This window comes from Octopus bimaculoides, chromosome 6, assembly GCF_046866305.1.
Source record: "Octopus bimaculoides isolate indiv1 chromosome 6, ASM4686630v1, whole genome shotgun sequence".
Taxonomy (NCBI): Eukaryota; Metazoa; Mollusca; class Cephalopoda; order Octopoda; family Octopodidae; genus Octopus; species Octopus bimaculoides.
The window spans coordinates 34,981,219-35,006,056 of record NC_142933.1 but is presented as its reverse complement, the minus strand read 5'-3'; the positions used below and the strand labels follow the sequence as shown (position 1 = coordinate 35,006,056).

Below are 24,838 nucleotides of genomic sequence, written 5' to 3'. Positions count from 1 at the left end.
TTCTCTTTTTGCCGAACCGCTAAATTACGGGGACGTAAACACACCAGCATCAGTTGTCAAGCGATGTTGGGGGGATGTTGGAAGATCGTCCAATCACATTCCTTTGGCAAGGAAGTATAGGTGGTATTTATTTGTCTGGTGGTTGTTTGGTGGATTAGATTCAAAGCGCTGACGACAGACACTTATCTCTTTGGAAACTTTTTCGGGTGCAACTTGAGAAGGTAATTGGGGGTGGAGAGAGGAATGCTGCTTCCCGGTAAACTTGCTGAAAGGTGGGTGAGAGTGGTGAGCATGGCCCGAGTGAATGGGTCTACACTGAGCATACGCCTGTATGTTGAAGCACAAGGAGCATTCACTTGCCATTGTTGTCAGATCGACTGTGGGTTTGGGGCTTTCCACGAACAGCCCTCAGAAGTCTGCTCTTTTTTGGGGAATTTTCCTTGTTTGGCTTTTTGTTTTTGTTATCTTTACTGATTACATACCTTTTTGGACATTCTTTTGTTTTTAGCAGCATAGGTGTCAAATTCGATCAGTTGATTGTTTATTAATTCCCGTATTTTTTTAATAACTTTTGTTTTCATGATGCTCTGAAGCGGGAGGAGAAAGTGAAAGATGTATGTGTATATGAAAGATAGTGGATGTACGTGTGTGCATGTATGCGCACACAAACACACACTAACACCCATTATCTTTCATATACACTTACATATATAAATACATATGCATACATCTTTTTTTGTATGTGTGCGCGTGAGAGAGAGGTAGTGCGTGTAGGTGTGTGTTCTCATCTTCCTATTCATAATAACAAGATTTCTAAAAATAAGAAAAAATCCATTATTATCATTTGTTGTTGTCGCACACCATTTTGGCGGATGTAAGGAATACGCATACTGTCCGTTTTCGGCGTAACAAAAACCCTAACCCTAAATGGTAATTTTTCAGAGTAACATCCGCACGATTTTCACCAAGAAAAAAAACAAAAAAAACTTGGATTTTTTGTGTGGAATCAAGTAGCCTGACCTCCTAATATGCTGCAAATCCCTTATTTTGGTTCGGAAAAGGATGGGGCGAAGGGTCCCGGATCCATTGGAATTTTTTTAGTTCGTTGAATGAATTCCTGTGACATCCTAATATGCTACAAAACCCTTTTTGGGGTCCAAAAAACGGAGTGGAGTGAGGTGGAAGCCTCGGAAATTTCACAAACCCCACCCACCCTATTGATCTTTTCAGGATTAGGGTTAGGGAAATCCATCCCGGATTCATTGGAAATTTTTTTTTTCCTTAGTGAAAATCGTGCTGGTGAAAAGATCAATGGGGGTAGGAGTGGGTAAAATTTCCGAGGCTTCTACCTCACCGCACTCCGTTTTTCGGACCCCAAAAAGGGTTTTGTAGCATATTAGGAGGTCAGAGTACTTGATTCCATGCAAAAAATCCGAGTTTTTTTTTTTTTTTCTTAGTGAAAATCGTGCGTGTTACTCTGAAAAAGTACCCCTAAACACCCGGTGTGCGTATTCTTTATCTTCGCTCACCATAACTAATATCTTTAATACGCAATGTTTTCAGAGAATAAAATTTCTCTCCCTCCACGGGTTGCCGTTGTTATTTGGTCCTACATGTCTCTAAAAATGCGGGTTACAAGTGTTCCAAAATGTGGAATAGGTGAATAGATGTCGCACATAAATTGAAATTCCCCCCCCCCCACTTTTTTTTTTCGAGATTTTTCCACATTTTATAGTATGCAAATGGGGATAGAATTTTTAAAAGAAATGTTAAATCCATGTTTAACAAACGTTTCACATCACCCCTATAAAATCTTCGGAACATCAGTGTTTTTTTTTTTTTTTTACCTTTTCGTTTCGTTGTGTTATAATATTCCACGAGGATTTTGGGAAGAGTTTGCCCTTTGAACAACAAAATATTGCAAAAATAAATATTTACTTCTGAGCAGTCGTAACTTCCGTTCTTCTTACTAGCTGACTTTTAATACCAGCACATGTCAGAGGTAACTTCTATATTTATCTTCCACACACACCTTTACTGTTAATCAGGTAAGTGATAGAAGTAGTGTTTTATTGATCTAACGATATAGACTCTTTTGATCTAACGATATATATATATATATATATATATGATTGTTTAGATGGCATTGTATTTATACGTCCAGATATTTTGATACACAAGTTAACTAAAATGTGCAAAAATGCGGGTGTTTTTTTTTTGTATTATACACTACGAACACAAATTGTAAGAATAAGATAACGGTTTATGCACACACACACAGATCGTGTGTGTGTGTATATCTATCTATCTATCTATCTAGCTATCTATCTATCTATATATATATATATATATATAATGACAAGTAATTAGTGAATATTAACTCCCAGATTGTTCTTGTATAGGTAACAAGATATGAAATTCTTACATGTGTGTGTTTTGTTTTTTAATTGGTTTCTGTTCGTATTGCGTATTATAGATGGTAAACTATTCACCGCGCCATCACTTGGTTCTTGGTTGTATTCATCTCACCTTCACTTCGTTCTTAGTTGCGTTTAACAAGTTTCACTTCGCAAGAATTTGTGGTGCATTTCTCTTACCTGGAGATAATTTCCCATTCTTTCCTTCAACCTGATAATAAGGCCCTAATAAAGGTTTTGGACGCCGTCTTTACTTCATTGACTAATCCACTGCGTAAGAATATTTTGAATTAGCAGTCGTAGTGTAAGAACCCTCCAGTTTGTCTTAATTACGTACATATTTATAAACAGCTTCAATTTTCAGCTTCTCTCAAAACCCCCTTATCGAGTGGGAATAGCATTATTGTAAAGTTGTCAAAATACTGAGAAGGTCACCAGAGTTCACAGCCACCTATTTTTTTTTTCTGTGGTGTTGTTAAAATAAATATAAGTATCGTTAGTTTTGGTTTAGTAGCTTTAAAACGTTCGAGGTTTTTTTCAGTGGTTTTTGTATCAAAAACTTAAGGACTATCGAAGGCATAACTACAGGGTTTTACCCCCCAGACGTTGGGAGGTCATAACTTTCAGAAAAATGAATATTTTTTAATGAAATTTTCTATGCATATAGTATTTACTATGTAGAATCCGAATATACAAACATTTCCGGTGAAAGTGTTTTGGAATGGGGGTGGGGGACAATTTTCGGAAATCTCGAAGGCATAACTACAGGGTTTTACCCCCCTAAAACCCTGTAGTTATGCCCTATCGAAATGGTTACTGTGTGGCAACTCTTAATTCAGTTTGGTTTATAAGTTCATATACTGGGGAAGAAAAAGAATCTGACGTTTCGGAGGGTGGTCCTTTCATCTGAAAGAGAAAGAGAAACTTTTTTTTTTTAAAGTTCAAACATTAGATTCGTCTCCTCCCTTTTGCCATATACACATCAAATTCACTGTATAATTTTTGCTGACTCAGGCCACCACTGTTTTTTTTTTAGCTCTTATTTATTCACCTTTTTCAACTATAATCTTTTCCACTCCTTGACACTGATACATCTGTTATTATATAATTGTGTTATGTAATCATAGCTGTCGGCCATTTGGTCGAAAATTCAGGAAATAAAAATGCAAAGTAATATTTTCATTTAAAATCTCAGTGATTAAATCACCCCCTCCCCAAAACTAAAATATAATATGCACTTAAAGACTTAAATATCTAAAGTGAATTGTTTATTATTATCAATTTTTTTCGTTATATCTGCACTAGGTTTCAGTTCACTCTTCTTTCATTGTAAAGTCAATGACTGACAACTATATCAATAAATGTAAGATTTGTTTCAACTCTCTTATAAAACTTGGCTCTTCAGAATAGCATAAACTTCAAGCAATCAATTTTCCCCACCTGATAAAGATGAAAACTTATACTATTGCAGAAAATAGACAAAGTAATATTATTTCATCATGTAAATCCTATTATCAAGGTTATCCTTTTAAATTTTTACTCCCACAAAATTTGTTTAGGTTTAGTTATGAACGTAAGTTTTAAGTCGAAAGTTTGTTAGTGTTCAAGGTCGAAAGCAATCTTTTTAACAAATGTAATATTTTTTTAGGTGTAAATCGGTTGTAACACCAAATACTTCTTATATTAAAAAAAAAATGAATTTATTGATTTATAACAGATATGTAGCTGGGTGTATTGACTTGTAGTTAAGGAGTTTGGTTTACAATCATGAGTGAAATTATGTAGATGGAATCACCTGTGGAAGCTTGTTCATGAACTATACCTGTAATTCAAGGAATGGTGCTACATTGATTCTGCTTAAGAATTATGTTAAGGGTCCCCAACCAGCTTTATACTAATCTGGTCCCTTATTAACAAAATTCTAAGGCACAGTTAAAATCTGGAGAGGCTTTTGTGAAGTCATTTATATGATGTAGGAATCACCAAATAAAATATTTGTTTTAATTTATTTGAATTTTTTTATAGATCCTTTGATGCTTATGATTTTGGTAGGAAAAGTTCAGTTAGGTTTTAAACATAAGTTGTTACTCCTCAAACAGAATTGCATGGCTAATTGCAAGAATGTAAACTTTCAGCTTATATCATTGAGTAAACGGTATATCATCAGATCAATTCTGATTAGGTATGCTTTAAGAAGAAATTACAAGTGACTACTCTTTTGAATCACAAAAGTTGGGCAACAGTCTTATCATATTTGAGGAGTTTTGAGAAAGACATACATTTCTTAAGTTAATGAGGATTTAGTTAGATATAATGTTGACCTTGGTGCAGATAGGAACTACTGGTGAAAGTGAATTGGCATGTGTTAGTGTGCAGCATTTCTTAAGTTGTAGGTTTACTCCTTATTGAAATGGAAGAAATGTCAATAGAAAATGAAATGGAAGAGATAGCAATAGAAAAGCAAAAAATTTAGTTGACATAAATTATGTTATGATCAGAAATTAAAAGGATTTTGTTTGTACCATTGCAAATATAATTTTTAACTTATCGAGTAATTTTTAAAAGAATTTACTAGTCAGAAAAATTGTATGACCCAGAGTTATAAAATCTTAGGAAAAGGTTAAAATATAATTGTTTTCTATATTTTGATAGATCAACACTTTCTAGATAAGTTTGATTAAACTTTTTTCAGAATATTAAAAATTAAAGTCGAACAAGTATGACTAGATGTCTTTCCTTTATAAAGACAGTTGTATATAATTTGAAGGAAATTTGCTGCACAGTAAGACTGAAACCAAGACCCCTATGGTTAGGAAACAAGTTTTTTAACTACACAGCCACATTTGCATATGTATAAATGTAATATTATGTAATATATATTAATATAATCTATAATTAAAACTGTATAATAAAAAATTGAATCACGGAAGTTAATTACTTGTAAATGCCATCTGCATGAAAAGCAAGTTAGTCTTAACATATTTGATGTAGCTAACAAAAGATCTAGTTAGAAATATTTATGTGTAAGGAAAAGGCATTAAACTCAATGACTAATAAATTATATTTTAATTGTTTTGGTATGTATGGAAGGCAACACCAGACTTGTTTTATTCTTATTAGAATTCCTCAGCATAGCTGTGTAATGATGATAGAATCATTAAGTTGACATTCAGTTTTGTTCAGGAGTAGACATAAAAAATTAGGATATTTATCAGGTCATCCCATAAGCTCTGTCCGAAGTTTGAATAAAGAAAACAAGTGATCAAATGCGAAAGTTATGTTCCCCAAATGATTCTGTAAACTACGAAACAAATGGTTGTCTGAAGGTTGGGAGAATAAGGTGGATGAGGAATTTTTTCCCAACCAAGCTCTTCGATCTTCTGTGATGTGATCTTTGCAGTGTGGAGTCGTGCATTGTCTTGATGAAACATCACTCCTTTTTGGTCCACTAAAGTGGGTCTTTTTTTCTTCAAAGCTTGGTTCAAACGCTCTAATTGCTGACAGTAGAAGTGAGCATTGATTGTTGCATTAGGTAGCAACAATTCAAAGTGAATTACTCCTTTGCAATCCCACTAGAAAGAGAGAAGAACCTTTTTCCCATGAAGTTCCCTTCTCGGTTGTGGTTGAGCTTTTTCCCTTTTACCAAGCCACTGTTTACGATGTTTAACATTTCGATAGAAGATCCATTTTTCGTCACCAGTCACAAGTCTATCCAAAAAGGGTAAAGTGAGTTCGCGAGAATGGAGAGAAGAACAGATGTCAACTTGGGATTTGTGATTGCTTTCGGACAATTCATGAGACACCCATTTTCCAAGTTTAGGATTAGGGTTAGGGTTAGTTGTTGAAGATGACGATGAACAGTTGTATGGTTTGTACTAAGTTTTATTGCCAATTCTTCAACTGATAATGCAAGATTTTCTTCAAGTAATGCCTCAAGGAGCTTATCATCAAACTCAACTGGACATCCTGTTCAATCTTCATCTTCAAGGCTGAAATCTCCACTTCTGAATTTTGCAAACCATCTTCTGCAAGTTCTTTCATTCAAGCATTCTTTCCCATAAACTGAGTGTATGTTTTGAGTCGCTTCAACTGCAGAGTTTCCTTTTTTGTACTCATAAAGCATTATGTGCCTCGAATGCTCTTTGGATACTTCCATGTCAGAAAGGATTTTAATCAAAGAAATTTTAATTCTATTATTCTGTAAAATAATATTTAATTAGTTTAAATGTACACAAATACATTAAATTTCATTCAATTTTAAAAATGGTAAAATTGGACAGAACTTATGGGATGACCTGACAAAGATATATTATGAATATATACACAGTATATTTCTTTACTTCCATGTAATTTACCTGTAATAAAATTTTGCTCATATGCTTATTAGTTTAAATTTCTTTTCTTTTACCTCTTGCTCTCCAATCTAGAAACTTCACTTCTCAGTTTAAGAAGCCTAGTGGAAAATTTTACAGTTAGGCTTCTATCAATTTGCAGAGCTGACTCATCATCATCATCACTATCATAATTTAATGTCCATATTCCATACTGGCATGAGTTGGATAGTTTAACAGAATCTGAGGAGTTGCATGACTGCATAGAGCTCCTGTGTCCGTTTTGGCATGGTTACTATGGCTAGATATCTTTCCTAATGCCAGCCACTTTATAGAGTGTACTGAGTGCTTTTTTGCACACCACTGGCACTAATGAGGTCACTAAGTAACTTGTAAAAGAGGAAAATACAGAAAAAAGGAAATAGGGGAAAAAGAAAAAGCCTCCTGGACTAAATGGGCAGTCAGTGTTTGAGAGGTGAAGGAGGGGGGTGAGGGTTCTATGCCATGTGTTGAGAGGCTAAAGTGTGATGGAAGGGCAAGCCCAGGTGGCTTGCTTATAGAGGGTATACAAGGCTACCCAACATTTTATAAGGGTAGGTAAGAGTAGCTGGAAGTCCAAATAGTTGATAACTTTTCATACCCTCTAAAAAGGGGCTTTGTTTATAACATAAAAACACATTCAACGTTAGCTAGAAGTAAAAATTGTTGTATTGTAGCTTTTTCTTTTTTTTTTTATTCAAACTCTTTTAGACTTGGTTAATTTAATTCAATCAATGTTCATATCACTTTTACACTTTTACTTGTTTCAGTCTTTTGACTGCGGCCATGCTGGAGCACCGCCTTTAGTCGAAGAAATCGACCCCAGGACTTATTCTTTGGAAGCCTAGTACTTATTCTATCGGTCTCTTTTGCCGAACCACTAAGTTACGGGGACATAAACACACCAGCATCGGTTGTCAAGCGATGTTGGGGGGACAAACACAGACATACAAACACACACACACACATACACATATATATACACATATACGACGGGCTTCTTTCAGTTTCCGTCTACCAAATCCACTCACAAGGCATTGGTCGGCCCGAGGCTATAGTAGAAGGCACTTGCCCAAGATGCCACGCAGTGGGACTGAACCCGGGACCATGTGGTTGGTAAGCAAGCTACTTACCACACAGCCACTCATTCATAAAAGACAAAATTTGATTGTTGGAGTTCAAGTTTCACCTGAATTGCTATTGCCTTTCATTCCTCTTCTTACTGATTAAAATGAATGCTAGTAAAATGCTAGTCAACTATACATCTTTTTTGTAGATAAATAAATAGTGGTTTTGTAACCATTTAAAAGAAAATGCAATGAAAGTCACTTATATGATCAATTTGGCACAGGGTTTGATCGCATTAAGCAGAGAATATAGCAAATACTTTGGCCCACTGATTTTGGTGACAATAATTTTCTGATAACATAGTGGACAGTGTTATTAGAATGTTATTGTCATCAAAATCAAATCTTATGTTCACTACTTTAGAAAATCTATATCAGCTAAGCAAATGACCTCTAAGTGCATTAAAAACATAACATGATTTAATATAGTGATTTCAGAAAGTTATCATTTTCTTTGAGCATATAAAAGACAAATTTAGCTGGGGAAAAATGAGTAAGCCAAGATTAGGTAAATTTGCCACTTCTATTCTCTAGAATCACATTTGAAAACAAACTCAATAACCATCCCTAGATATCAGAAATGTGAAAAAAAATTTAAACTGTCTATGTCAAATGAAAGGGGATCATGGAAAATGGCACATGATATGAAATTAATAAAACTTGACTAAATATTTAAAAAATCCACCATAAAATATTCTCTGTGGCTTCTTTGCGATCTTCTGAAGTGGCTCTTTTCCCAATATATTTATGCACCATGCAGTTAAAGAGAAGAAATTAGTGAAATTAGTCATTACTCATATTACTTCATTTTAGAAACATTTTTTTTGCAACTTGAAAATGATCAAATTAGACATTAGTGTGGGAGAAAATTGACTTGGAATCCAAGAAAGAAAAGAATATTGATTGTTAAACATAAAAAAAATTATCCAGATTTTTTTTTTTTATTAGCAACCTCAATTACAATCAGGTCAAAGTTGAGGAAAAATTTCTTGAAAAAGTGGACCTGCCACTTGACTATGTTTTGAACTCTCTCAGCTTCAACAATAACCACTACACTGACCAATTTTTACTCCTAAGGACGATGCAACAGTACAAAACGATGATGCAATACTTTCACTGTAAAGATTTCAAACAAGCAAGAAGAAAATAAGAAGAAATTACTAATTTTTTCGTCATTTATTTTTTCCCTTTCCCCTCTATGCAAGGCAGTCATATTTACAATTGATAGTGGGTAACTAATGTGATTGATATTGGGTTGAAGGTAATCGGTTTCAGTCACTGGCTCTTGTGTATGATGGTATTTAGTCACAGGTCAACTCTGATTGAACACAATTTTGATAATCAACGGTGAAAATCTCGGTCTAGTGTGATTTTAGGAAGATTTTGCTGCTATTTCCAGTAGGTTGAGTGACCGCTTACAGACTGTTTCATTTGCTAGTCTGTGTATGAGTTAGAATTATGTTTGAGATAATAAAAAAAAAAAATTCATTAGGGTGCCATTTCGGATTATGCTTTCACATTTTAAGTGTTTATATGGGCGACTTTTTGCAGGGGACATAACTCTGCCGACTTTGATCATTAGAATTAAGAGTGTGTTCATATTTATCAGTGAGAGTAATGGTGATGGGGGCCTCCTAACTGATGAGTCGATGGACAGATTAATTTTAGAGTACTGTATTTGAAATCTGCCATATCTATGCGTAAGTAGAAATATAACGACCACTACAACGGTCTGTAGTAAGAAGGACTTGGCCAAGTTTTATACTGCTGTCTTGGTAACTTCTGTAACAATGAAGGTGGAGGTTGGAAAAAAAAAAAGCAACATTCATTTCAATGCTTTCTCAGAAGAGAATGGATAATGTTATGTTCACGACTCCTTTGTAGGACTGTCTAGGCTGGTGGAGGTGAAAGAGAAAGATATCACAACTGAATGGATTACTCTCAGGTCATAACAAAGGTCTTTCAACAAAAAGTACTCTTTCAAATGATCCTAAAAGTTAGCCAGGTAGTGTAGTAGCCCATATAGGATCTTCAGATTCCAAAAGGATGACAAGCAAAGCTGACCGTGGGAGGATTTGAACACGGAGCACAGATAGTTGGAAAAATACAGCAGGACTGCCAATTCAGCATCTGGTTGTAAGAAATTTACCTTAGCAAATTCTGCAGGGAAAGGTAGCTGTTAAAATGATGATGAGAATGAAGGTGACAGAAACTTGCTGTATGAATCTTGAAAATGCAAAGCCCAATGCCACTAGTAGCCATTAGATCCTGGAACATGCATACTGGATTGAATGGGCAGGTTGGATGGTTATAGTACTGAACTTATACTTTCACACGCGATCTGTTTTAGTGGTCACAGTATTACACTGAGACTGCATGGGAGATATTTTATTTGGCCGAGGTGACCACACTATGAATGCAATGTGTAGTGATTTTTTAAGTTCTGTAAGTGAACATCAAACTCAGTTGTTCAGCTTTGATGATACTGAATCTAAGGGCGTCTGTGATTAGTAGGTGTGGCCGGCTTCTGTTTACAATGCTGTGGATTCACTTGCTGCAACCAGTTCAATAAGAAATAATTTAATAATAAATCAGAAGTACATATACAATCTGTCTTTGATAGATTATAGTCCTGTCTAGAAGGAGATTTGTTTCTCAACTTAAACTAAGCATTGTCCACCGTGAAACCTGTAGGCCTTTTGGCAACATTAAAATTTTTTCATTCTTTTCTTTTTTTTGTTTTGTAAACAGCTACGTTAAAAAAAAACTAAGTTTCAATTCAAATATTTTTAATCCTTTATCATTCATGATACTAATTGTTATATATTATTATGTTCACATCAAAGGTGGTGAGCTGGCAGAATTGTTAGCACACTGGGCAAAATGTTTAGTGGCATTTCATCCATCTTTATGTTCTGAGTTCAAATTCCACTGAGGTCGACTTTGTCTTTCATCTTTTCGGGGTTGATAAATTAAGTACCAGTAAAACACTGGGGTTGATGTAATTGACTAGTCCCCTCCCCCAAAATATCAGGCCTGTGCCTTTAGTAGAAAGGATTATTATATTCACATCATGGTGGAACTAATATTAAAAAAAAATATATGGCTTGGTGATATATATTTTTCTGCTATTAAAATTAAGCTGGTGTGAACATCTAGTATAGTTGCTCTCATGTAGTCCCAGTCAGCTCTCTATGCAGGCTTATCAGGTTGAGTCCAAAAATTCTTTGGGTTTTTCTGTAATGATTTTTGTTAACTTGTATCTCTATGTTGTATCATTAATTTGAGACAATTTCTTGTCCAATTGTTGCTTAATTGTTTATTCTTTATTTTCATATATAACATATAAACATTAATTTCTTATTCTTTATTTTACAACTTTGATAGTGACTGGTGGAAAATTGCAATTAGAGGAATTTTATGCTACCTGTGAAAAAAGAACTGAATGTAGCAGTAAAAAAAAACTAGTGCCCAAGAACTGTCAACAAATTTATGGTACAAAACTGGTTCAGACGTTTCAAGTAAGATTACACCAGCCTCAAAGACAAAGCAAGGCCAAGGAGACCTGTTGTGGAAGATGAAGTCTTACTTGAAATGATTGAATAACAACCAAACACAAACACTCATACAGTGTTGGCAGGATTTGGTCCTTCACAAAGCACCATTAATTGACACCTCTGTAACCTCAGCCTTGTAAACATGCTATCAAGAAGCTCCTCAAGGACTGGCTAATCACAGGCTCAATGATGTGTGAACACTTGCAGACAACTGCTGGCAAATCTTTGAGATGCCTATTTTTGGATTCAGTTTGTGACTGGTGATGAAAAATATATCTATTTTTGTAATCCTAATAGAAGTCAGGGTGGTTTGAACAGAAAGTTACGTTGTGTATTTGGTGGAATTTTGAGGATGTGTTGCACTTTGAGCTTGTCCCAGATGGTCATGCTGTGATAACTAACCTTTATGCCCAACAACTGCAGCAAGTATATGATGCTTTGAAAGCCTGCTATCCACCATTAGTCAATCGAAGATGCACCCATACAGCATGTCAGTACCCCGCACACACTGCCAATGTGTAGGGAACTTGGGAGGCTGGAAGTGCTGCATCACCATGCCTACAGTCCAGACCTTGCACCATTGGATTACTACCTTTTCCAAGTCATGGTCCATTTCCTGCATAGACGAAGATTCAACAATGTGGATGAAATTGAAAGTGGGTGTTGGGAATTTTTGGCTTCGAAACTGGCCAAACCATATAAGTGCGGAATTGAGCTTTGGCACAACAGTGGCAACAGGCAATACGATATGATGGGATATATTTTGATGAATAAATGCTTTTCATATGTAATTTGTTTGAACTATAAATGAAAGCTTGAAATGTGAAGAAACTTTTAACTCAACCTGGTATAACACATAGGTCTCAAGTTGACTTCTTTTGAGTCATCCCTACAGGTCTAGATACATCGCTCCTGCATTTGGTTGAAAATGGAATGCCTTGCACATTTTCTTGCAGTGCTTTATTGTATGTGATGCACTGTGATATTCCAGACGTGTTAGATTCCTCAATTGTCCAGTCTCTTTTGGAAATGAAACCCATTAATTAATCAATGCTTAATTTATCCTTTATTGGTCTTAAGTCTTAAACAAAAATCCATTAATTAATTAATGCTTAATTTATCCTTTATTATTCTTTCTTTCACCAGCATGGCAGAAATAATTGCTGAAGTGTTCCCAGTAGAATCTGGACAGCAAATTCTTGTTTTAACCAAGGGAGACAATACCTATTTTACTGGCTTGCCGGACCTTCTAAAAGCAACAACAGGTGTTGCTGGTAAAGTGCTAACACGGGATTTGGATAAATTAAGTAAGTTAACATTCTTCTCTTCATTAAAATTTAATTTTATGTTACTCCTATTATGACACAATTATGGTGGTTGTTGTTTAGCACTCAGTAGCTGAGCCTTGATTTAGCAGTCTTATAGTCATAGGTATTCTAAAACCATAGATTATATTTTTTTAATTCACAGCACACCTAGATATTCTTTGCAGTACACTTGCCAGAACCATTGCTCTGTGTGGTTGCTTGACCTAGCAGCCAAATTTTCCTCAAATCACATCTTGAACAATGGAGTTGCTGATAAATATAAAGCTGTTGTGGTCATGACTGGAATGCCTATTTTGATAAGTTTGTTCTGTCAGGTTCCAGATTCTGTGCAATTTGGTGCATGAAACTGTTGTTGTTTATCCCCAGGTCAGCCATGTATATATATATATATATATATATATATATATATATATATCCTAGTAGGGTGTGATTTGATGTGGATTTGGTTAGTATTTCTAGGAAATTGAGTAATCATGTAGAGGCTCTTGTAGTTCTCACATATGCCTTTATTCTTTCACTCTGCTACAATTTTGTGCCATTGGTTACTCTTCCTAATGCCAACCACACCAAGAGTATAATGAGTGCTTTTACATGCCACTGGCATGGATGCCAGTTGCATGACACCAGTATCTGCCACGACTGATTTTACTTGACTTGACGAATCTTCTCAAGCACAGCATATCGCCAAACGTCTCGGTCACTAGGCATTGCTTCCATTAGGCCCAACGTTTTAAGATCATGCTTCACCACCTTGTCCCATGTCATCCATATATAAACCTTGCCAGATCAGATTGGATCCTGGTACAGCCTCTTAGCTTGCCAGTCCTCAGTCAAACCATTCAACCTATGCCAGCATGGAAAGCGGACGTTAAACGATGATGATGTAAAGGGGAATAACTCGATTGAACAGCTTTACCATAAAGAATTCCTGTTGCACTGTTTTTATTCGACCAGTGCTGGTCTGTGTGTGTGTGTGCGCACAACTCAGAATGCAGAAGGCCAGAATAAAATAACTACCAGTTAAATAAAGAATCTGTGCTTGATGAAAATTTTCCTATTCACATTTTGGACTTTTTTAGATAAGAATGTGAAGTTAACTTAGCTACTTTATTGCATTAAAAACAGTTAAATATAGCACTCTTAAACCTGATATAGGTTGGTTCTAATGATTCTACAAGTCCGTTGTCAAATTGACTACATCCCTCCAAATGATCAAATGTGATGCTTATTCATTCACATTGTTTTGGATTAATCATGGATTATCTTGTAGCTTTGACATTTTAACAATGTGATTGTATATTTTGAGACATTGTAGGGTAGGTGTAAGAAGTCTAATATAGCTGGTTTGGACATAAAACAAAGTAGAATATTTGGGTTGCGTATGGCTTGTTTAAATGATAAAGAGTAATGAAAAGCTTGTGCAAATGTAAAAAAATTCTTCTTGTTATTACCATTGTAATCATTCTTATTTTGTTGCTAGGTGAATACGTTGGAACAAAATTTGACTCTGCTGTGTTTGGTATGATTTTATCAAAAGACTTTAAATTTGAACTAGAACAATTGGCCAGCGTGTGCCAGGTGCTAAAACCGACATCTCAGCTTCATATATTCAAAATCTCATCACCAGAATCCACACAGACCAAGGATCAACTTATATCTTCTTTAAAATTATCAGGATTTGTGAAGGTCACTGAGGTAAGTTTCTTCATTCTTTTCTGTCTTTTCTATCTTTGTGACAAGAGCAATGTTACAGCATGGCCTTAACTTTAATGCTTATAAAAAAGTAAACATACTTGTAACGTGAGGGTTATGAGGTGGATCTTGATCCACTTTACAATTATGGAACCTCTTGGAGTCAAATAACATGTTTACTTGGTGGTACAAACTTGCTTTTAGTTTTTCATGGCTTGGTGTTTGGGTTTGCAGCAAGGTTGTTCTATCTATGATCTTCATAGAACCTTCAAGACCCATTACATTAATACAGCAATTGTTCTTTTTAAAGAACACAAATTGATAGCTCCATGAAAAATATGAATGGAGAGGAAGGAATTCCAAGTGGCTAATGTTCTGGAAAGAAAGGACTGAGTAAAATGTCAGTAAAGGGTGGGTCTATGGATAGGGATTGAAGGTATATGAAGTATGAGTGACGGGAAGAGGAGAGATGATTGACTCTTATGGGACTGAGTAGAGACGACATGCTACCAACCAGTTCTGAGGACCAAAGGCTATTGTAGTTTAACCAAAGGTCAGTGTGTGTTGCTGGATAACTTCATGTCAATAAGTGAGTTGGATGTTGCTTTTGTTATTGTAATGTGGTCTTGGATATCTGTATGTTTAGTAACAGCACTCTCAGATGTTGAAGCCAAAACTGGGTTGTATCCAAGATAGCTCAAGATAATTAGGATTCTAAATCAAGGTACTACCTTCTCCTAGCATATAGGAGTTGAACTCAGTATCAAAAGCTAACAAAAACATTTATTGATTACACAGTACTCCTCTTACTGAGGTTAACTAATTTTACTCATCCATAGTACTTATTTACACTTGCTACTGAGGAATATCTCATACACCTAAAAAGACAAGATGGTCACAGGTGGCATGTCTTTGATGTTTCTGGATTGATCAGAACTTGAAACAACATCTTATCTTAGTCTATTTAGTTGTTGTTTAGCTTCCTGTTTGCCTTTGATCCTGGAGGTCTATGATCAAAGGCTTTTCATCCATGACCAATTTGTTTTGCATGAGGTATATCATATTATCTAATATATGTTCCTTCCCATTTTTATGATGGTGGAGTGTAATTTAATATAGATTTACTGGTATTTCTTGCTGATTTACTGACCACATAGAGGCTCTCTTGTTGGCTTGTATTGTTAGCAATATGGAAATATTCACTGCTGCAAGTATTGAGCCATATCTCCACAAGCTTTTGTTGGCCTGCTGTATTCAGCTCCAGTACTTTTATGGTTATGGTGAAGGCAATGGGAAAATTAATTTGCATCCATTTTAGAGTTGTTACATGAAGACAGAATGGCATAATGTGTTTTATTTCCTTTTCTAAATGTTATGCTGAAGACTTCTAATAGAGTTATTTTTAAAAACATTTATTGTGTCTGTATAATCAGCTTCTATGTGCTGCTAGTAGCATATAACTCGAGATAACATGTCTCATTGTCATGTGACGAGTAACTAAATTGGCTTTCTCATCTTGTTTGTTGAGTGAGGTGTGTGTGTGTGCATGTGGCGTTGTCCTGTGATGATTGTAATAACAATCTATTACTCTGGCGTAAGTATAAACATATAAACAGATGATGCTGGTACAAGACCTAACAAGGGAACTTATAAGTTGTTGCTTGACCTACAAGAAATACCAGAAAAATTCCAAGAAATCATACCTTATCTTAAAAAAAAAAAAAAAATACACATTGGATAATATTGTCCTAGATACACTATGTCAACAGGAAATAAAGGTGAGGTCAAAACTGGAATACCTTTGATCATAAGGTATGCTTCATCATGAATGACCTGGAATTGAACAACAACTATTGCTGCAAACAGTAGGAGTATTGTACAACTGGCGAATGTTTTATTAGATTGTAAGACTGCTTTGAAATACTCTGAGGCTTTAGATTAGAGGGGGATGGTCTCTAAAGTGGTTGACTTGTACTGATGGCTCATTGAGACATCATAGCAAGTTAACTCCTCTCACTGAATGATGTGTGAGTTTAGGCTGGTGTGTGTTTAAGTCTCAGCTGGTGCAACGAAAGATTCTGTAACTGTAACAAGGTTCGTAACTCAGTCAAACAGTTAGAAAGGGAAATAATTCGTTTATTTATTTTTTGTTTGGCTTTACAAACTTACATTTTACATATTTGGCACAGTGCATTTTTATGTCCTTTTTACTATGCTTGCATCATTTTCAGCACAGCATCTCACCATATGTTGGCAGTCCTATGTAATTTTCTTTGTGAGGTGCAGCATCTTGAAATCAACGTTTATGATTTCTGTTTCCGTTGGTCTTCCAATTTTGACTTATGGATGTTAAAGGTGCCAAGTATACTTATTAATAAATATTATTGTTGTTTAGCTGTAGGTCAAAGCTATCATCAAAGAGATTCAGCTATATTGTTAAAGGAATATTTTTTTATTTAGATATTGCACGTTTGGCTATTCACTGAAAGGTTGGTGGTTCAAGCCCACCCAGGGACACAACTTGTAATTTATATAGCATAGACTTGGGTGTGTGGTTTAGATGTTTGCTTCTCAAATACATTGTTTTGGCTTCAGTCCTTGTGTTTGGCACCTTGGGCAAGTGTCTTCTGCTATAACCCCTGTGAGTAAATTTGGTAGATGGAAACTGAAAGAAACCCATTGTGTGTGTATATAATACAAAAATGTACATGCATGCATGCATGTGTGTGTGTGTGTGTGTGTGTGTGTGTGTGTGTGTGTGTGTGTGTATTTCCTTGTCGTGGCATTTGCATGACATTTGTAAATGAGTGTTACTATCATGCAAACAGTGTCATTCATTTCCAATATTCTGCCAATACATGTAACAGGAAGGGCATCCTGTTGTAGAAAATCTGTCCCCCAAAAATTCTATCTGGCCAAGTCAAGCTTCGAAATGTAAACATTAAATGATGATAGTCTCTCTCTAGGACTACATAATCTGGTGGCCACATACTAACCCTTACAGAAATATAAGGAAGATGAGGCATCAGAAAATGGTTGTACTTTACTGTGTTTAACCTTGCTATTCTGAGTTCAAATCTTGCTATATTTAACTCTCATCTTTCTGGGTCTAGGAAAATCTGTAAACTGAAGAGCACTTAGTCAGCTACAATATTCCATTACAAATACTGTTCTTTTTATAACTTTATCATATGCTGTTGTAACTTTTCAGTTGAATGTTTTGTTTCATTATATCTACCTTGACTATCTCAAATAGATTAAATTTTTTAAAATCCATATTTTTTCAAGTATTCATATATAAAAGAAAAACATCTAAAGAAGTATGTATTTGGTTTGACTTCATTTTTCTCATCAATACACTCCATTCTTGAAATCACAGAGCAGACAGATAAAACAGAATTAACTTTGTGCTTACATTGTAAGATAAATGTGAGTGAATATGTGATGCTTTGCAGTGTCAATGGACACTATTTTATTTGCTTAACTTCATCTGGCTGTTAAGAAAGCATATCACATTCTCTGGAAATGTTACTCATGATAAACTGGTGACATCTTCAATTGTAAATTTGTGTGTCATCTATTTCTCACTATATAAGCAAGGAAATAGGTGAATGTTGGATAATTAGTGAGTTTACTTTAGAAAGCTAGATTGACTTAACTTTAATTCTATGTTGCTGGTAATTATAGCTAGTTGACACTATAATATACTGATGTGTATGTTCAAGGGCTTATGTCACAACACCAGTGTTGCATTATGTCCTGAACAGTGACATTCAATTAATCAAAGCTCATTCCAACTTGTTCTTTAATAAGCGTTGTAGTACTGGTAATGGTAGGCAGCTTCAGCAAGCAGTAGCTAAATTTTTTTTAGTGTTTGAAATTTCTAATTCCATTATAAAACAATACATAACACCATTGAGGTGGGGTTCTTACACTAAGCAATTTTGAGAAAAAGAAAGATATTTTTTAACCCTTCAGCATTTAAACCAGCCACATCCAGCCAAAAATATTCTATCTCACCTACCCTGTACTGTCATCTTAAAAATAAACAATTACATCATCAAAACCATAAAGCTATGAGATAATGTATGATTAATACAAAACAATATGAATAAATAATCATTACATTTAATAGAGTAATCTGAATGTTAAAAAGTTAATTGATTTGTTCCTTGAGAAAAGTGATAATCCCTGGAATACCACAGTAATGGTAGTGGGTAAAAAAAGAATGAGTGTTTTTGAAAAACGTCTTTGCTAATATAGGTTGGTGTGGTTTACAAATTCATATATTTACATATCAAATACTATGCTAATGACTGACTGGTGCACAATGCTGCAGAACATGATGTAAGAGGCCTTCAATTTGTCATGTTATTAAACATTTGCTACTGGTTATCAAGTACTTATTCAGTTTTCCTCATTCAGTTTTGTAGTTTTATATATCAGCTTAAAACTGTATATCTTTTGCAGCTCCCAGAAGTCAAACTTTCTGTATATCTTTTGCAGCTCCCAGAGGTCAAACTCTCTGATTCTAATGTAGATTCCATCAAGGCGTTTTGTGATTTGCCAGCTGAAAGCTCTATAGTCCATCTGTCTGCAGCAAAACCTAGCTATGCTATTGGTTCCACAACCAAGCTTAATTTGAGTCAAAAACTCAAGACAAGTAAGGGTTTTCTTTCTTTGTTTGTTTTGATATCTGTTTGGAGACTGAAGTGGTTGTTTCACAAGGCTGTCTTTTTTGCTTTGCAAAGGATACAGGTACCTGTCAGATGTGTTTTAGAATTTCCTCATCTAGTATAGTCATTGGAAATTGTGCTACCTAGGTATCTGAACAGAGAAAGTATAGATTGTTGTTTATTGTTTTGCTAAGTAAGTAGGGATAAGGAAGAGTGCAGTATGCTATTGATAGTTAATGTTCCTTTTCTGGACATTAACTGTTTCACCGACTCATTTATAAGTTGTAATGGTACCTGAGATGATGGACCATAGGAATCCTGGAGTGTGAGCCACCAGAGCTCAGTTATCAACATAGTAGTTCGATAATCTGTTTCGATTTGAGCTTAGTGGAGGACTGAAGACTTCTAGAATTGAAAATATTTCTGTCAGGCTAGAAGTCTTTGTCCTTCTTCCCGTTCCATCCTTCTCCATTTATGATATAGTCATACAGCTGAAGATATTAAATAACACAACAGTCAATACATAACCCTGTCTGACACACATCACCTTGTTGGGTGATGTGATGTATATAGTGCAGTAGTACTATATTAGTTGAAGAGTTAGGTATGTTGGTCTTTTCCACTTGTTTGCAATTCTTTTGCTTACAACTCACTGCTGTTGCTTAGCAAATATAATGAACTTGGAAGTAACTTAGTAAGTCTTCCCTGACATTGTGCTGTCTCACTCCAAAACTCTGGCCATGCTTCTTCATAACTACTTATGGTTATTGAGTGCTTTGCAGTTCCAGAGTAGTAGTGGTTCTTAGAGAAACTATACTCACTTTGGTGGATATATCTTTGTATTTATGAACCATTACTATAGTACCTAGTTAGTGAGTTCAGGAAGAGAAAGGATAACACTGTACACTGAGAGAAGTAGCTGTGGTAGTCAGTTGGGAGTACGTACTAGTCATTTTAGGTCTCACTTGCCACTGAATCTATCAAACATCAGGTTATGCATTAAGATACCAAAACAGGTCAAAGTCATCCTAATGGATGATTTTAATGCATGAGCAAGTGGAGAATAAGTGTACCTGAAATGAAGTGATTGAAAACTATAGTATTGAAAAAACGAACAGCATAGCATTAGACTTCTTTGTATGTAGAGCACAGCCTCGTGATTATCAACATCTTCCAGTAGAAGAACTAACACAAAACTTCACATATATATCCCAGGCCCAAACACTAATAATCTCATTGGCTACAACATAGGTGACCTCAAAGATGTTCTCCTCACCTATGCAACAAAGGAAGCTGAATGTTGGACAGACTTGCATGATATTAATGAGTTACTAAATGGCTACTATGTTTTCTCTTGATGTGATAGAAATGGTTACCAAATCTCCCTCAAATCACATGCTACTGTCTTGTATAATATCAAAACACAGACAATATAATCCTACATACCTTTGAAAGAACTGGATGGTTATGATCCTGATCTAACAGACCTACGATCAAAAGTTTGATGCTTTTGATCGTAGGTCTGTTAGATGAAGATTGACTTGGAGCTAAGCAACAACAACAACAACAATAAGCAGACGTCATATTGTGTGTCCCAAGCATTAAGAGGTTCAATTGTAGCAAGCTCAGTAGTTCAGTATAGGACTTTCATTACTCTCTAACTGTCAAAGCAAAAGCTTCAGTGGCACTTAATCACCATAGTGGCTAGCATAGATAACAAATGGTCTCCTTAAATTCCACACTCTTTGAATTAAATCTTTGGAATCAAGGGGGAAAAAATATTAAAACCAGTTTGGTATAAACTTTTCAATTAGCAAGCTCCTCAATGACACGCGCATGGTCAAGTGAGCAACTCTGGTAGTCTCTTGTCCACACTCTTAAAAAGTATCGATGTATACATTGGAGTGATGCTGAATCTGTTGTTAAAAGTGGATTATAAAAGCTCAAGAAATCCATATGCATACAGAGGAGCATGATATCACACACAATTTCTGAGCTGCAATAAAGATCTTCTATGGCTCCAGTCAAGTCATCAGACAACACACTTCCTGAAAGACCAGTCAACAATACTGGCATGCTACGAATAATTCTTAAAGTAGTGGATCCAACAATCATGGATGAATCTTGTGCAATGTCTATGAGCCACCACTTAAATGACCCTCAATTTTTGCTAGAGTTAGTGCTGCCATAAAATAACAATAAGAAATTCTTGAACCAGACAACATTCTAGCAGAGATCTGGTAGGTGAGTGGTTATGCGTGCACAAGTGCCGTTCATAGCTACGTCATAGAGCCAGGAGATAAGAAAGATTATCCCTTAACATTGGAATGATGCTAACATTGCCATTGAGTACAAAAGTAAGGGAGGTAAATCTGTTCGTTCAGGCTGTAGGAGTAGAGTACTCCTGTCTATTGCTGTGAAGCCTTGGTCGTGATCATGTTTAAAAGATGGCTCCAGTCTATACAAGAAAATGTCACAGTGTAGGTTCCTTAGTTACTGAGGTACAATCGACAAGTTCTTTGTTTTATGGCAGTTCACGAAAACTACAAGAAACCTGTTTGCGGCATTTGTGGATCTGTCAAAGATCTTTGACACGAAGTAGGAAACTAAGCAGAATGCTCTTAAAAATTGGTTGCCCACCCACATTTGTGAATCTCTTCTGCCAGTTTCACACAGGGATGATGGATCAAGTTGTTATAGGTGGAAGATATCTGAATCAAACTTCTTAAATAATATATGTAACTCTTATCAAATGTGTTGAGTGCTACTTTCTTTTGTTTGTCCACTCACTCGTGTGTGTAACTATACATATATATATATATATATATATATATATATATATATATAATAATAATAATAATATTAGGGACAAAATCCAAAATTACAGGTAAAAACTCAATTAAAATCAATTTATAAAAGATTAAAATTAAATTGAGCTTTACAGATTAAAATATATATAAATATATAGTTTTAGGGAAAAGAACCAAGTTTCATGAACTCATTGATGAAAATCCACTATCACATATAGAAAAATTAATAATTAAAAGCACAATAAATTAGTATAATATAATACAAAGTAAATCTTATGATATTTACTTTGTATTATATTATACTAATTTATTGTGCTTTTAATTATTAATTTTTCTATATGTGATAGTGGATTTTCATCGATGAGTTCATGAAACTTGGTTCTTTTCCCTAAAACTATATATATATATATATATATATATATATATATACATATATACACACACACGCACATCACAGTTGCTCATATATCTCACTTGACATATTGTTGCCAGTGCTTTGCTTTCACATGCTACTACATTACTTTTGTGTGCCATTACATCACTATCATATGTTACTGAGCCACTGTCTTGTGTCTTAACTCATCACTATCTCTCTGTCATTATACTACATGTTGCTGATTGCTCTCTTGATTCTTAATTTTAGCTGAACCTGCGGCTGATACTGCTAAAATCTGGTCCCTCTCTGCTAATGACTTGGATGATGACGACCTCTTGGACTCTGATACCCTCCTGAATGAAGATGATCTGATAAAACCTAATCCAAGTTCCTTGAAAGGTGAGTGACTGTTTCCTTAGTAACTGTAATTATATCTTTTACTTGTAACATAACCTCTTTTAGTGCTTCACACACATATACACACACCAGGAATACAACAAGTGTTTTGCAATCATTTTCTCTGCTAAAGCAGGGATTAACTTTGTGGGAACGCCATAAATCTTTTTCATTTTGTCCTTTTCCCTACATCACCCTTTGCCAATTTGTTGCTCTCATTTCCTCTTCTGTCACCTGTAGCCATGCTTTTCTCAGTCTTTCTCTTTCTCTACTTTCTTCTACATTTATCTCCAGTAATTTCATTCATTCACTTTCCTCCTTCTTCAGTAACATGAACCAGTCATTTTGTCCTCTCTATCACCGATTCAGTTTCCTTTTATTCTCCTTTATTCATTCTTTATCTCAGGCATTCCTGCTAATGCTGAACTAAGCCTGAAAGGTGGTGTCTTTCAAATTGCTTGGTTAAATATTAGAGGTTAAATATAGCTCCAAATTTTGTGAAATCCTCAGATTTGGCCCAGCCCCCTAATTTGAATGCTCATAAAATCAGAACCATACATAGAAGCTGAAATTTTCAAGATTGATTAGGTACAAAGACACCAGTGAAAAATTTCAGACTATTTGAAAGACACCATCTTTCATTATTATTGTCATTAGGCGGTGAGCTGGCAGAATCGTTAGTGTGCTGGACGAAATGCTTAGCGGTATTTCACCCGTTGCTACATTCTAAGTTCAAATTCCACCGAGGTCATCCATTCAGGGTCGATAAATTAAGTACCAGTGAAACACTGGGGATGATATAATCAACAAGTCCCCACCCAACAAATTAGACCTTGTGCCTCCTGTAGAAAGGATTATTGTTATTGTCATTGTTAAGGTGGTGAGCTGGCAGAATCATTAGCACGTCGGGTGAAATGCTTAGCAGTATTTTGTCTGCCGCTACATTCTGAGTTCAAATTCCACTGAGGTTGACTTTGCCTTTCATCCTTTTGGAGTTGATAAATTAAATACTGGGGTTGATCTAATCGACTGGCCCCTTCCACCAAAATTTCAGGCCTTGTGCCTATAGTAGAAAGGATTGTTATTGTTATTGTTAATAGAGCAATGAAATGGTACAACCATAGAATACCAAGCAAAGCAAAATGCTTTGCATTGAGCCTGCAACACTGTTTCACTGCTTTGCATATCTGTGTAACTGGCATATGTCTTATGTCTCACCCCAAAAGCTATTATTTCTGTCAACATGCTGTATCATTTTGTTAATTGCTGTTTTCAGAAATAGCAGCTAAATTTCAAAATTACCATATTAAACAATTGGATAGTGTAATCCCTGATATACAAAAAAGATAGGTTGGTCATATCTTTAATGCTAGGTCTTCTCCCTCAGAGCTGACCTGGGGCTAAACAACAAAATAAATTATTTTCTGCATTCAAATCCTGTTGTCCTAGAATTTACCATGTATTCCTCTGAGGTCAACAAAATAATACCTGTCAAGTGCTGGGGTTGATATAATACCCACCAAAATTTATCGCCTTTTTACCTATGTGGCCAGCTCTGAATGAGCAGACCTATGATCAGAGGTATTTCTAGTTGTGGTCATCTTGTCTTTTTAGGGGTATTAGGGGTTAACTTCGTTATCTGTGTTCTTTATTTATTTCAGAAAGTATCTTTTACCTGTTACAGTCATTAAGTGGTGGGGCATCACCTTGAGGGGTTTTACTCAAACAAATTGATCACTGTAGTTACTTTTTTTTATTTAAAAGTCTGGTACTTATTTTATTAGTCACTTTTACCAAATCACTAAGTTATAATGTAGACAAGCCTACAATGGTTGACAAGTGATGTGTGTAGGACAAACACAGACACATAAACACATTCACACACACATTGGTTTGAACTGTGGTTGTAGTGTTATGGTAGTAATGTGGTGACCATAGCAACAGTGCTCATGTCTCAACATACTGATTGTAATTGTCTAGTGGTGTTTAACTCCAGGTTGGTCCTGATCAAGCAAATATATATTGTAAGACATTCCTGTCATAATCATACCTTGTATTTTTGTCCTGGTATAGTTTACCTAGGATTGTA

General features: G+C 35.4%; 1 protein-coding gene across 2 annotated transcripts in view; it reads left to right on the top strand.

Annotated features, from left to right (window-relative positions):
• Positions 1 to 1,877: 1,877 nt before the first annotated feature.
• Positions 1,878 to 24,838, top strand: part of LOC106876880 (anamorsin) — a 52,098-nt gene continuing 29,137 nt past the window's right edge. The window contains exons 1-5 of one of the 2 annotated variants that reach the window (XM_014925621.3): positions 1,878 to 2,002; positions 12,618 to 12,778; positions 14,280 to 14,494; positions 18,998 to 19,154; positions 22,621 to 22,752. In XM_014925621.3, the coding sequence (XP_014781107.1) occupies positions 12,619 to 12,778; positions 14,280 to 14,494; positions 18,998 to 19,154; positions 22,621 to 22,752 (664 nt within the window). In that variant the 5' untranslated portion in view covers positions 1,878 to 2,002; position 12,618. Of the gene's footprint in view, positions 2,049 to 12,617; positions 12,779 to 14,279; positions 14,495 to 18,997; positions 19,155 to 22,620; positions 22,753 to 24,838 lie in introns of both variants that reach the window. The other variant, XM_014925619.3, reaches the window with a different exon arrangement.